This window comes from Lynx rufus, unplaced genomic scaffold (assembly GCF_022079265.1).
Source record: "Lynx rufus isolate CCGP_SWC_20201006 ecotype Redwood Valley unplaced genomic scaffold, mLynRuf1.p SCAF_16, whole genome shotgun sequence".
Classification (NCBI taxonomy): Eukaryota; Metazoa; Chordata; class Mammalia; order Carnivora; family Felidae; genus Lynx; species Lynx rufus.
In genome coordinates this window covers 40150345-40164105 of record NW_025814830.1, presented here as the reverse complement: position 1 = coordinate 40164105, position 13761 = coordinate 40150345, and the positions used below count along the sequence as shown (strand labels likewise).

General features: G+C 48.2%; 1 protein-coding gene across 3 annotated transcripts in view; it reads right to left on the bottom strand.

The window, feature by feature from the left end:
• The window catches only part of CDH3 (cadherin 3), a 46148-nt gene extending 33111 nt beyond the window's left edge, over positions 1-13037 (bottom strand). The window contains exons 1-2 of one of the 3 annotated variants that reach the window (XM_047079245.1): positions 12978-13037; positions 12654-12774 (exon numbers count right to left, since the gene is read on the bottom strand). In XM_047079245.1, the coding sequence (XP_046935201.1) occupies positions 12654-12774; positions 12978-13037 (181 nt within the window). Of the gene's footprint in view, positions 1-12653; positions 12838-12977 lie in introns of those variants that run through there. The other 2 variants (XM_047079243.1, XM_047079244.1) reach the window with 2 other exon arrangements.
• Between the last annotated feature and the right edge of the window lie 724 nt (positions 13038-13761).

The following is a 13761-nucleotide window of genomic DNA, read 5'->3' as shown; positions in this document are numbered from 1 at the left end:
TGGTTAGGGAAACGGACCTGGAAGATCTATTGAAAATGTTCATTTGATGGGGCGCCTGGGTGGCCCAGTCGGTTGAGCGTCTGACTTCGGCTCAGGTCACGATCTCACAGTCCGTGAGTTCCAGCCCCGCGTTGGGCTCTATGCTGATGGCTCAGAGCCTGGAGCCTGTTTCAGATTCTGTGTCTCCCTCTCTCTCTGACTCTCCCCCATTCATGCTCTGTCTCTCTCTGTCTCAAAAATAAATAAACGTTTAAAAAAAAATTAAAAAAAAAAAGAAAATGTTCATTTGAAACGACAAAGGTCCTTTATGGATGGTGGGCTTCCATTTTGCTTATCTTCCAGTTTTCCATAGTTAAACATGTTTTTGATTTGTTATCAGAATGAGACATTGTGATTCCCCCGTCTCCTGACTAGAAAAGTTGTATGGTAACCCCATATTGTTGAGGAGAAAACAGTTCTTTCTAGCAAGTTCCTTTTGTCTGTTGAAAATTCTGCAAAGAGCTCCATTATTCAGGTTCCTCCTTACCCTTGGGAGCCGGGGGTCCTCCCTTATAATCTGCAGAGAGAAACCCAAGATGGGCTGTACTCCACAGCACCCTGGAGTTTGGGATAGGGCTGACTCAGAATTAAGCATAAAGTGTGCTGTCTGGCTTAATGATTCCCACCCTCAACAACGATACCAGAACGGGGATCCTAGCTATCACTTTGGGACATCTGGGATAGCAATTAAGGGTCTGGTAGCTAAAAGCATTGGTTCCCAATCATAGCTGAATGGTTCACCTGGAGAATTTTTGAAAATCCAGATCCCCTACTTCTAGCCCATCCATCACTTCTTCTGAATCATCTGGAGGTAATCTTGGGAAGGCAGTTTATTGGTTTTTAAAAGTTCCTGGGGGTGCCTAGGGAGCTCAGTCGGTTAAGCATCTGACTTGGCTCAGTTCATGATCTCGCAGTCGATGAGTCCAAGCCCTGCATCAGGCTCTGTGCTGATAGCTCAGAGCCTGGAGCCAGCTTCAGATTCTGTGTCTCCCTCTCTCTCTGCCCCCTCCCCCATTCATGCTCTGTCTCTCTCTGTCCCAAAAATAAATAAACATTGAAAAAAAAAAAAAAAGTAAATAAACACTAAAAAAAAAAATTTTTTTTTTCACTTTACAGACAGGATACGTTTATTACCAAGTCTATACAAATAGTATTAAAATAAACCTTATAAACCAACCTCAGTATGAATATAGACCCAAACATTTTATTTTTTATTTAAAAAAATTTAATGTTCATTAAAAAAAATTTTTTTTAAAGCTCCTAATTGTCGGGGCGCCTGGGTGGCTCAGTCGGTTAAGCGGCTGACTTCGGCTCAGGTCATGATCTTGCGGTCCGTGAGTTCCAGCCCCGCGTTGGGCTCTGTGCTGACCGCTCAGAGCCTGGAGCCTGTTTCAGATTCTGTGTCTCCCTCTCTCTCTGACCCTCCCCCATTCATGCTCTGTCTCTCTCTGTCTCAAAAATAAATAAACGTTAAAAAAAAAAAAGTTTAAAAAAAATAAAAAAAAAATAAAGCTCCTAATTGTCTCATTTCTCTGAAATAGGCCAATTGGAATGGCTTTTTGAGGGCACTTCGAAAGATGTTATCAAGGTTTCAAACATCCAGATCCTTCCTCTGAACAACACATTTATCTGTTTATTCAGTATCACCCCCTGGAGGTTTTAAAGGTGACTTGAAATCAGTGTGTCAAAAACCAAATCCATGATCTCAGACTAAATATGGTTCTTTTCCACTGTCTCCTAGAGAAATGACATATCATGCACTTAGGTACTCAAACCCAAAATCTGGGTCTCAGAAGCAGCTCAGTCTGGGTCTAGAGTACCTGGGCTCAAATTTTGGCTCCACCACCAACTCTGGGCAAATTTATTTCCTCATCTATAAAATGAAATGATGCTAATAGTATCTATGTCAGTTAAATGAGTTAATACTTAGCACAGTGCCTGGCATATGGTTAGCTAGAGTCATCATCTTCTATGACCATTTCTCCTTCAGACTCTCCTTCAGATTCCAAGTCAATCACCAAGACTCCTTATGCCTCTTCATCTCTACTCACGGTACTTTAGTACATACCACATCATATTTACCCTGAGAGTGCAAATATTTCCATTTTAAAAAAAGGATGTTTTAAAAATGCAACAAATGATACATTTGAGAAAATGAAATAAGATCACTTCCTTGTTTGAAACTCATGCATGGTGTGCCATTGTTGTTCTTTAATGCGCTCACTCTCAGTTTCCACTGTCTAGTCACAGTAGTACTCTCCTTAAATACAGCATAACCCCCTTCCCACAGGACCTTTGCACATGCAGCCCCCTCTGTCTAGAACACTGTCTCCCTACACTCTCACTCCAGTTTACCCAGTTAACTCCCACCATCTTTCACATCCCAAAGCAGGTTACTTTCTCAGGAAAGCTCTATGTAACTTCCTGCTGTATAACTCATTACAACTGTAATTATATGTTTACTTGTTATTATCTAAATGCCTATCTCCCTTAATACTCTCAATATATGCCCAAAGGCAAAGACTATGTTAGAATTTGCTTATCACTGTATCTCAACACTTAGCTCAGTGCCTGATACAAGGTAAGTGTTCAGTAATTGTTGAGTGAACTATCAAAGTCCTTTGACCTAGCAATTTTGCTTCTAGGAATTCATTCTTTTTTTTTTTTTTAATTGATGTTTACTTATTTTTAAGAAAAAGCAAGAGCAGGGGAGAGGCAGAGAGGTGGGAAGAGGATCCAAAACAGGTTCTGTGCTGCCAGCAGGGAGCCCGATGTGGGGCTTGAACTCACAAACCGTGAGATAATGACCTAAGTGGAAGTCAGATGCCCAACTGACTGAGCCAGGTCAGTTGGTGCCCCTGAATGCCACATTTTCAAGCTCTCAACACCCAAGGAAAATAATGCAAGTCCTAAGAGATTTGACAGTTTACTTCTGAATTAAGCAGTTTACATTTTTAAAATTTTTGATGATTTGAAACATTCAGATAATTAAGTCATCAAACAATAGTTGGTGTGAAAACTAATGATTTTTTTTTTTTTTTTACGTTTTTATTTATTTTTTTTGGGACAGAGAGAGACAGAGCATGAACGGGGGAGGGGCAGAGAGAGAGGGAGACACAGAGTCGGAAACAGGCTCCAGGCTCCGAGCCATCAGCCCAGAGCCCGACGCGGGGCTCGAACTCACGGACCGCGAGATCGTGACCTGGCTGAAGTCGGACGCCCAACCGACTGCGCCACCCAGGCGCCCCTAAAACTAATGATTTTTAAACAGCACAGTAACCTTACTAAGCTTATTGCAAAGCCTATCTTAAAGGTATTATTCAAACATAAAAGCTTAATTTATCTGAATGGGGTTAAGATGAACAATTCATGTGATCATCCTTCTCCAGCAGTCTTTCCTAATAAGGTGATTCCTGACAGTCAGATTTCTGAAAATCCAAACACTTTACAACTTTTATGTTAACTCCTCCCCACTTCCACATCTGCAAAAGATAAAAGTGGGGTTAGCGAAATAAATCATGTATATCCACCACATAGAGGACAATGGAGCTGTTAAAAACAAGATAGATGTGTATTTAACAGTCTGCAGAGATGCCTGTGATTCAATTAAAAAGGCAAGTTGCAGGGGCACCTGGGTGACTCAGTCAGTTAAACCTCCGACTCTTGGTTTCGGCTCAGGTCATGATCTCAGTTTTGAGTTCGAGCTCCATGTTGGGCTCCGCGCTGGCAGTGTGGAGAGAGAGACACTCAACTGACTGAGCCACCCAGGAGCCCCCCTCCCAATTCTTGTTTTAAAAAAGTCCTGAATGCACACAGAAGCTTCCCCTAAAGAGAAAGGTCTACAAGGATTCACATTAAACCATTGGATGTGCTCATCCTTAGGCAGGAGAACTGAGAAAGGGAAGAACTTTCATGAGTTTATTTCTGGTTTGCTTCTATTGAGAGGCAGTGGCATTCAGTGGTTAAAGCTTGGGCTGGTTAGATTTTATTTATTTTTTTTTTAATTTTTTTTTTTAATTTTTTAACACTTTATTTATTTTTGAGACAGGGAGAGACAGAGCATGAACAGGGGAGGGTCAGAGAGAGGGAGACACAGAATCGGAAACAGGCTCCAGGCTCTGAGCCGTCAGCAGAGAGCCCGATGCGGGGCTCGAACTCACAGACCGTGAGATCATGACCTGAGCCGAAGTCGGCCGCTTAACCGACTGAGCCACCCAGGCGCCCCTGGGCTGGTTAGATTTTAATCCAAGCTCTGCTATTGACCACTTGTGCGATCTTGGGCAAGTTACTCAACCTCTCTGGCCTCAGTTTCCTCATCTGCAAAATGGGGATAATAACAGTACCTACTCCCAAGCATGTTATGGTGATTAAACATTATATATACACACACACACACACACAAATATAATTATATAACACATATAAGATGGTAAGAGCTGTACCTGTCACATACTAAGTGTTACATATTTTACTAAAAAACACGGTCTTTACAGTGAACATATATGTATTAATGTAAAATTCCAACCAACCAGCCCAACCCTAATAAACAATATAAAATGGTACATATGGAGGGGGATGTGATAATAATAAAAAGCTCCCTAGGCAATTCTGATATTCAGCCAAGCTTGCAAACTACTGACTCAGGGGCCAAAGACACTGGTAAACCAGTTGGAGTGTGGTTGAGTCCCAGCTGGGGAATGCAGGAGAATTCTGGAAGCGGAAAAAGACCATAAAAGACAAGAAAATAGCAAGTCAGGCAGCCCCGGTGGGAAGCTCTGGCTGAGGCCGACTCCACAAAGAGAGGGCAGGGTGTGGGCCTGGCACCTTGTTCTGGCTTGTAGACGAAGAGCCCACAAGCAGCTATCTTTTCTCTCTGCCTGAAGCTACAACAAGATGAGACTCGTTATGCAAAGGCAGCCAGCCTTAAGCAAGATGCCCAGCACAGTAGCATAGCACTCCAATCCTGCCCTCTTAGTGACCAGCCAGCAGTCCACCTCCTCATAGCTCCAGGGACATGAAGGCACTTCTCACACACAGGACAGTTAGAGCCTCAAGGCCGAGGAGCTGGGACCAAAGTAACTTGCCTCAGACCACATAGTTTGGGATAAGAAACCAAGTTGAGAACCCCCATCTTCCCCTGCCTGTGCCCAGATGCACACCACCAGGTCTGTCCCCACCACTGGGTTTGACAAGACTCTGAAGAACTGAATGGACGTGGGCTGGCGGCGGGGGCCAGTGGGGACAGTGTAGAATATGCTAGGTTTGCCAAATTTGCGGTGGGCGGGGGGGGGGGGGGGGCGTCATCTCAGAAAAATACATAGGCAGTCTTGGACACAATGAATTCCAGGGGAACAAGGACTTCCTAAAACTAACATGAGACCCTGAGGTCAGAACTCTAGGCAATATCAACCTACTTCTAGCCTCCACATAGGTTTAAGGTTTCTTGGTAAGAGAGATGGAACACTGAACTAATCTTATGTGCTCTTAAGCAAAAGTTAGGGTCCTGAGATTGAGAGGGAAGAGGAAACCTTGGGATTGTGCCTCCTTGGCCTGATCCCCTCATCCAGCTCTTGAGATGCCTGGGGGTCCCAGTGGAGAACAGATCTCTCCTCCCTGGAGTTCTGTTTAGCCTAGAGAGGCTCTCATGAAGGGAAAGCAGCCACCAACTTGCCCACCTCCTGGCTGTGGGGCCCTGGCTCTGAGCACTCTCCTCGGATGTCAGACAACAGAGTCAGAATTCTGAGTTCAAAGATGGGTAAGGGGAGAAAGGAAGGTGTCTGTTTGGCTTTATTTCCAGGATAAGGCATTTTGGTTTACTGAGAGCATAGCAGGATGCCAGCACCCCAGACCCACTACCATAGCCTGGAGGGGATTCTGTCAGCTTGAGGAATTTGCAGACCACTGATGCTCTAGTGACCCAGAATTGCAAGGGTGCCCACATTTGGCTGGGGGAGGGGGAGGGAGGCAGAGTATATCAAGCTCCTCCACTCAGAGCATGGTGGGGGTGGCGGGGAGGTGGGGGTGGCGGGGAGGTGGGGGGTGGCGGGGAGGTGGGGGTGGCGGGGAGGTGGGGGTGGCGGGGAGGTGGGGGTGGCGGGGAGGGTAGGGGTGGGGTGAGGAGAGGCAGAAGATAACCAGCCAGAAGGCAGATTCTCTCTGAGAACTGTCAGAGACAGTGCTTGCTATCAGGCGTGGTATCTGAACCTGCCCTGTCCTCCCACATCCTAGAAGAGGCCAGGGGTCCTGGAGAGAAATACCCCCGCCCCCCAACTCCAGCTCCTGGTGATTAACAAGAGGCCTGTGGAGGGAAAAGGAATTCAAATCCCTTGGGTCAGAAGTTAACTATTTCTCATCTTCCTTTAGCATGCCTGGGGTCAGAGGACTCACAATCTCTTACCCTCTCTCACACTCAGGGAGAGGGAGCTGGGTTCAAGTGCTACCTCCACAATTCACTAGCTGGGGGACCTCGGATAGGTTACAAAGTTACAAGCCTAGGTTTCCTGTCCAACTAAATGGGGCCAATTTCACCCCTCCCCCAGTGGGGCTTTTAGGAGGATTTAAAGGGCTTATTACATAAAGTACATAGCGTGGTCTCTGGAACTCAGTAAGCTCTCAGTAAATGGTATTTAGGTTGTGATTTTTTTTTGGTTGTTTTGTTTTGAGCCCTTCCTTGCGGGTAGCCCTGCTGCCTGGCAATGACAGGTAACTAAATGAAATGAGGGGGGAAATTTGACTGAGACTTATAACATCCTGAGGTCTGAGAAAAGCCAGGAAGGGGAGTCAGGAAGAGATGCTGGAGGTGGGGCCCAGCATCCTGGTTCCAAAGGAGACTTCAGCGACTCTGGCTTCCATGAAGGCATAATTGGGACTTCAGCCACATGTGCCTTGCTGCCTCCCTGATGGGGTGGCAGTCTAAACTGGACTGGGCCCTGCCTACTTCTTTTATTTACCTCTCCCCACCTTACACTCCATGGTCCAGCCAGACTAACTGTAGTTAAGTTCCTGGCCCCCATGCTGTTCCCTTGCCAGGAACACTCCCTGCTACCTCTCATACCCCAACTCCCCTGCAGAATTCTTCCTCAGCCTTCAGTGTGAACATCACTTCTTTCAGGTCCCCCCAAGAACATGTCAGCAGCCTTTCTTATCTGACTCCATATTTTTTCTCCCTCACTTCCTGCTGGATCATATGTATATACAACATGTGATATATATATAAACATATATATAACTTATATAAAAACATATATATAACTTATTTTGTCTATCTTTCTCCACTAGCAGGTAAATGGCCCCCAAAGCCTGGGTTTTGTGCATGTTTTCCTCATTAATAGAACCCTAGCACTTAGAACAACAGTATCTGGCATTTAGTAGGTGCTCAATAAATACTTGTTGTAGGTCAGATTCATAGTTAAAACTGCCTGGTGGCTGATCTGCTTCCTCCTCTAATTGCGGAGCTCATGATGTTAATGAGCTACGGGTCTTTGTCATCTCTGAACATCTACTAACATTCGTTGGCTGAATGACCACTCAGCTGGGCCTTGGGTCTCAGACACTTCACTGCCTCCCTAATGAGGCAGGAGCTAGATTTAACCACCTCATCCATGTGAGGAACCTGTTGCCCACTTATACACTGTCCAGGATAAACACCATCCAGGAAGCCCTCACCTAAAAAACCCAGGGCCATTTCCAGATTCCCTTTATATTTGGGGGGACAATAACAGGCATTGGCTTAAGGACAAATAAAGGGAAGGATTTCTCCCTCAACACAAAGGATGTGACCAAAGACATAATAAGTAAGATTTGCTGTCTCTTAGCATAGTGCTAAGGGAGAATCAAAAATCCAGCAAGGGTGGGGCACCTAGGTGGCTCAGTTGGTTAAGCATCCAACTCCTGGTTTCGGCTCAGGGCATGATGTCACAGTTTGTGGGTTCGAGCCCCGCATCGGGCTCCGTGCTGACGGTGCGAGGCCTGGAGCCTGCTTCAGATTCTGTCTCCCTCTTTCTTTGCCCTTCCCCCACTCATGCTCTGTCTCTCTCTCTCTCTCTCTCTCTCTCCCTCCCTCTCAAAAATGAAAGCTGACTTCTCAGTACAACAGCCACAGTACTGAGATGCTCACATAATCCTCAGTTAACCCAGCAATTATGCTCGCAGGTATGTACCTAACAGATAATGTACACTGAGACTGTCCACGGAGACTGGAACGATAATGTTCACAGCAGCACCAGTCATAACGGCCAAAACCCATAAACTCCTCAAATACCCATCGACAGTAAACGTGTCAATTGTCACATAATGGAATACTACAGGACAGTGAGAATCACCTACAACTACCTCTAGAACTATGGAAGCATCTCACAAAATGTGCGATACCCAAGAGGATATTCTGTACGGTTCTTTCAAATACAGGCAAGTTAACCTGTGGTATTAGAAGTCAAGATAGTGGTTTTCTTGCTGGGAAGGGTAGAGAACAAGAAGGGGCATCTGAGGTGCTGGCAATGCTGTTTCTTGATCTTGGTATGTGGGTGTTTTACATCTCTGACACTCATTGAGCTGTACACTTAGCATTTGGGCACTTTCCTCCATTTATGTTATTCTTCAATAACAGTGATTGATTCTCTGAATGGAGACAGTTCAGCCTCAGAACCAAAGCCTCAACTGATTTAGACAGGGGAGGTCCTTCTCTCCCTCCTGCTCCTCCATCATCCTCCAAATGCTTTGCAGAACTATAGTTTCCAGCCTTAGAAACCCACTGCTTAATGTAAGCAATGCCTTCCTCATCACACAGCAGGGAGGTGAGGGCACCCCGCACTGGGTAACCTAGGAACAGAGTGCCATGTGAGGAAGTGGGAAGGGAGATTAGAGGTTTGGGACCTGCTCCCCAAGCGCAAGCTAACAGTGATGTGCAACAGGCTTTAGCAACCTACCCCAGTCTGCTGCTGAGCCAGGAAGGCAGCCAGCCAGGCTCAAAGCCCGATTTCCCAAATAATTCATTCCTGAGGCAGATTTATTTGGCCCTGTGAAATCCCACTGGATTTAACATCCTGGCCTTACTGCTGACTGCCCCCGTGACCTCACACCAAGTTGCTTACCCTCTTTTACAACAAAAGGGAGTTACCACCACCTGCTTTGCAAGACAATCGTAAGCATAAAAAATATTGGACTATAAGCTCCCCAAGGGCAGGAGCTTAGTTTTGTTAATTGCTTTAGCCGTAGTTCTAGAATCCTGCCTGGTACACGCAGATGCTAAATATACGTTTACTGAAAGAACAAAATGTAAAAACAGAGGACATGGCCCAGGCTGGAGGCCCCAAAACAAAAGGCAATTTTTACACAAGTTCAAATAGCCAAACCATCTTGAAGTGAATTCATGCTCAGTCAGATTCATTACTGAACTTTGAAGTTTCCTACCGAAGCTAATGAGGGTTAGCTTTAATCTTACTCAAACACTGACTAAGGGTGAGTTGAACCTGCTGAGGGGCCGTAATGAAGTACTGGGTTTCTTTTACTGTAATTAAGCTGCCTCTCTCAACTGTTTGCCATTAATGATGTATAGACCACAGTTAGGTCAATCACTTTTAATCACTGTACTAATACCATGCAAATTCCTTCCTCCCACCTCTTCTTTGTCTTAGCTTCCAGACCACACTTGAAGGCAGCCCCCCAGACTGTGGGGTGGGGGTGGGGAGAACATTCCAACTCTTCCTCCAGATTAACCTCTTGCTCTTAGTCTAGGCACCCAAGCCCCATCACTAGGACACTTAGAGACTGTATCAAAGCCAGTTCCCCTACAGGAATGTTTCTGGAAAACCTTACGATAAGAATGAACAAATGATTAATTGCTCTTAGGACAGGGGGTGGTAACTGGTGTCTTTAGGATCTGGAGCTCCAACATTCTACTTCATTTCATCCACTTCCCACTTTCTGGTAGTAAAAAATGCCACTGAACTCAGGAGTCAAACTTCCATTCAAGTCACTGTAGTAATGACTTTCGTGAAGCCACAACCACTCAGGTTTCATTTGTAAAATAGTCAGACCTTCAGCAGATTGTCATGATTCACGCGAACACCTACTGGGCATCCTGTGAAGTATCAGGTCCTGGGAATAAACCTAAAGGCACAAGTGATGTTTGTGACCCTCACGGAAGCTCATGAGCTGTTCAGCCTAGCAAACTGAATCCATTAAGCTGTTCCTGTTTCTCCACCTTTAAAACCTCCAGCAGGGCTGGGCTACAGGTTTTCTGAAGTACCAACTCTGAGATTAAGAACTCAAGCTGTTTAATAGTTACCTTACCAGCTTTGAGAGAATGTCAGGAGGACAAAGCAAGCTCAGAGTTGTGGAAGTGCTTTGAAGAGGAAAGTGCACATGCAAACAAGGTATTAATTATATCAGATAATTTCTCTGAGCTCGACTTCATAGACACCTGTGATATTCATAACCCAGGGGCGAACAACAGAGGCAATTGTTCCTTAGCAATAAGGAAACTTGTCTGCTTGGCCAAACTTGAGAGTTTGTATGTACCCTCAGGATAACCCTTTCAACATGGCTGGATCCATTCTGTGCAGAGAGGACAGAGAGCCTGGGGTGGAGGTGGGGAGGTAGAAAGATGTCAGCAACTGAGGACTAAGAAGAGAAATGCCAGTATTTCTGTTGAGGTGTCTCAATTAGTTGAGACCAATTGGACTGGGAAACTTGCTTTTACTTAAAAAAGAAGGCAACAGTCTATTTCACAGGAAAACCACTCTAAGAACCAGTCATGTTGCAAGGAGGCTCAAGGTTAGCCAAGCACATTAACCCCCCCTTTTTTTTATAACCCAGGTGTGCTCCTGGCATGAACCCACCATTTTCACAACCATAAACCAGACATCCAAGAAAGCAGAATTTTCTCAAAAGGTTTAAAATGCCTGACGTCACTGGGAAGCATTCACCAGCCAACCGGACCATGAAATCGAAAACCTGATCACCGCTTCCCCTCGACAACCTCAAGCTTAGTGAAGTGACAGTTAATCTGATATTTCTTGCTTCAGTAAGAAAGATAAGGCACAGTCAACACTCAAAAGCCTCGAGATTGTAGCCAGAGAACTTGACAATGAGGGGGAGTACAGATCTGGCAGAGGTCTGGTTAGCAATAAAGCTTCCTCAGGGAGCCGGAATTGGATTTGGGGCCCTGCCCAAGGTAACATTTTTACAGGTTGGCTGAGTTGCAGTTTGTTAGCCAGTCAGTAATAAACCCATGTGCAAGAATTTAAAGTTTATGAGGCATGGCCTCTTAATGCCTCTGCTTGGCTCCCTACAGCCAAGAGTTTAAGGAGCCTGGCCTAGCCTGGGTGTTAATTGTTTTGTCAATCTGCAGGGTTATTCGGGGGGAAAAGAAAAAAAAAAAAGGCCCCCACAAACTCCAGACCCCAGTCCCCTTTTGGAGAAACAAAGGAGAGCCATCTGTCCCCTCGGCACTGACACCCCAACATTCAAACTGTGGAAATTTGTATGTGGGGTGAGGGGTATGCTGACGAGGGCATTAGATTACTGCTAGGTGGCAACAGTTTTTAGCTGTTTTGAAAGCCAGGTAAACTGTAGGTCCTCTCCCTGGGAAAATGCATACACAAATTCTTAAACAATCTCACAGGTTAGGGATCCTCTGGAACCCCACCCAAGGATCCTGGGTAATAGCTCTTTTTAAGAACTTGGGTTTGATCCGTGGAGAAACCCCCACTGTCCTGGATGGAGGGAAAGGGGCCCCCATCAGCCGGCAGCTGCAGGGGTTTCCTAACACCAAAGTGACTCCCCACTCTCCAGTTTTTGAACTTGTGGGGGGGTGGGGGTGGGGACAGGGAGACACAAGTAAACTGAGTGATCAAAAACATGCTTTGATCACCCAACCACCGCCCCCTCAGCTCAAGACCTTCCAGCTTGGGACCCCCCCCCCAATTCCCCCAAGTACCCTAACATTCCAGTCTCAACACGGGGGTGGGGTGGGGCGGGGGTGTCCTCAAGTGCGTGATGGCCCCAGCCCAGGTGTGCCAAGCCCAGTTTCCAGGAAGGCTGCGGGGGCTCAGGCCCTCCGGGAAGGGCAGGGTTAAGAGTGCATTCCAGAAGGCGGGGAAGAAGGGGGGCGGAGGAGGGGAGCGCGAAGAAGAGAAACAGACCCGGTCTGTCTGTCGGGAGACACAAAGCACGGTACACAAAGGGGGCCCGAGAGGGGCGAAGGGGGCTGCCCGGGGCACGGCTCATCCCCACACCTGCGCGGGGGTTGGGGGAGGAATGTGGACCGCGCATTCCTTTGCTGGGGCCAGTGGGGGAGAGCTTCCCACGTCCAGGCTGGGTGAGGAGCGCAGGCGCCTCGCACCCCGAAGCAGGTCAAGGTAAGCCGCCGCAAAGGGGCAAAGAGGGGTTGGACGTCAGAGGGCGCTATGCTCTCCATCCTCCTCGGTCCGCCATCCACCCGCGCGTTAGCCCCCGAGAGCCTTTCTGCGCCTTCTCCATACCTGAGGCGGAGCCGGCGGCGCCAGAAGTCCCCCGCCCCGGCCTGGACACCCCTCGCGCGGATCACACCGCGGCGGACCACGTGCGACCCCCCGCGCTGCGGTTCCACGGGGCTACCTCCCGGAGGGTCCTACCTCTCCTCGGAGCCTGGCCGGGCTCCAGCTCCGCGCCTCCCGACTCCAAAGTCACTTCAGCTTCCCCGAAGCCCGCCCGGCACGGCTCGGAGGCCACGCGAGGCAGCCAGCAGACCTGCGCCTGAGGGAAGAGGGGGAAAGAGGGAGGCCGGGTCACAGGCATGCCCGGTTTCTGCATACCCATCCCCAGATTCTTTACTGGCCTTTCGGGGCCACCTTGACTCCAAAGAACCCAGCCCCGCACTCTCCCCGACGCCACCACCGCCTGCGGACCCCACGCAGCCAGAACTGCCCGGCCCGGGCTAGGGCAAGACAGTGGAGTACCTGAAGGAGGAGGAGGAGGCGGAGGAGGAGGGACGCGAGAAACCCATTAGGGAGTCCCATGGCTGGAGAGAGAAGAACGAAGCTGCCGCGACGGCGGGCTAGCGCTCGGCTAAGCTTTCCGCTCCCCTTTGCGAGCAGCAGCCCGCGGGAGCGAGCGGGAGGGGGCCAGGTGAGCGCAGGTGGGTGCTGATTGGTCCGGCGCCGCAGGGTCCCGCCCCCTCGCAGGTGGGGCCGCGGCTGGCTTGGTCGAGGCACCGGCGAACGCCCTCCGGTCCTCTTTGATGCCTTCCAGCGATCCCTCGGCTTTTCTGGAGCTCCTCCCGGCAGGCGCGGAGGCCTTGTCTCACAGATTCCGGGTTCGAGGGGAAAAAACAAAAAACGAACCAACAAAAACCCACCCCGTTCCTCAGCCTCCGCAGCACGCGAAGAAAAATGTTTTGTGCCTTTCGGCTACAGTGGAAAAAACAGTGGAGATGCATCTGAACCCGACTGGAAACAGAGGCGCCCCATTCATACTCCCCCGAGGCATTCTGTTATCCAAAGCTTTGATGGAGGCCGGGTGTGTCCGCCCCACACCCGGCTACAGCCCGGGCTGCCCCCTGCCTCTTTCTCCACCTCCCACGCCAGCCAGCCCGCTTCGAGGACACAGAGTAAGGTTTAAAAGTGGCAGTGAGGTGCAATTTGCGGAAGACTCATTACGTCCACTGCACAGCCGAACAAATGGAGGCTGGAGAGAAGGTCCCAGTTTGGGACAGAGTTCGGAGGCTGTCGTGGGGCCCAACTG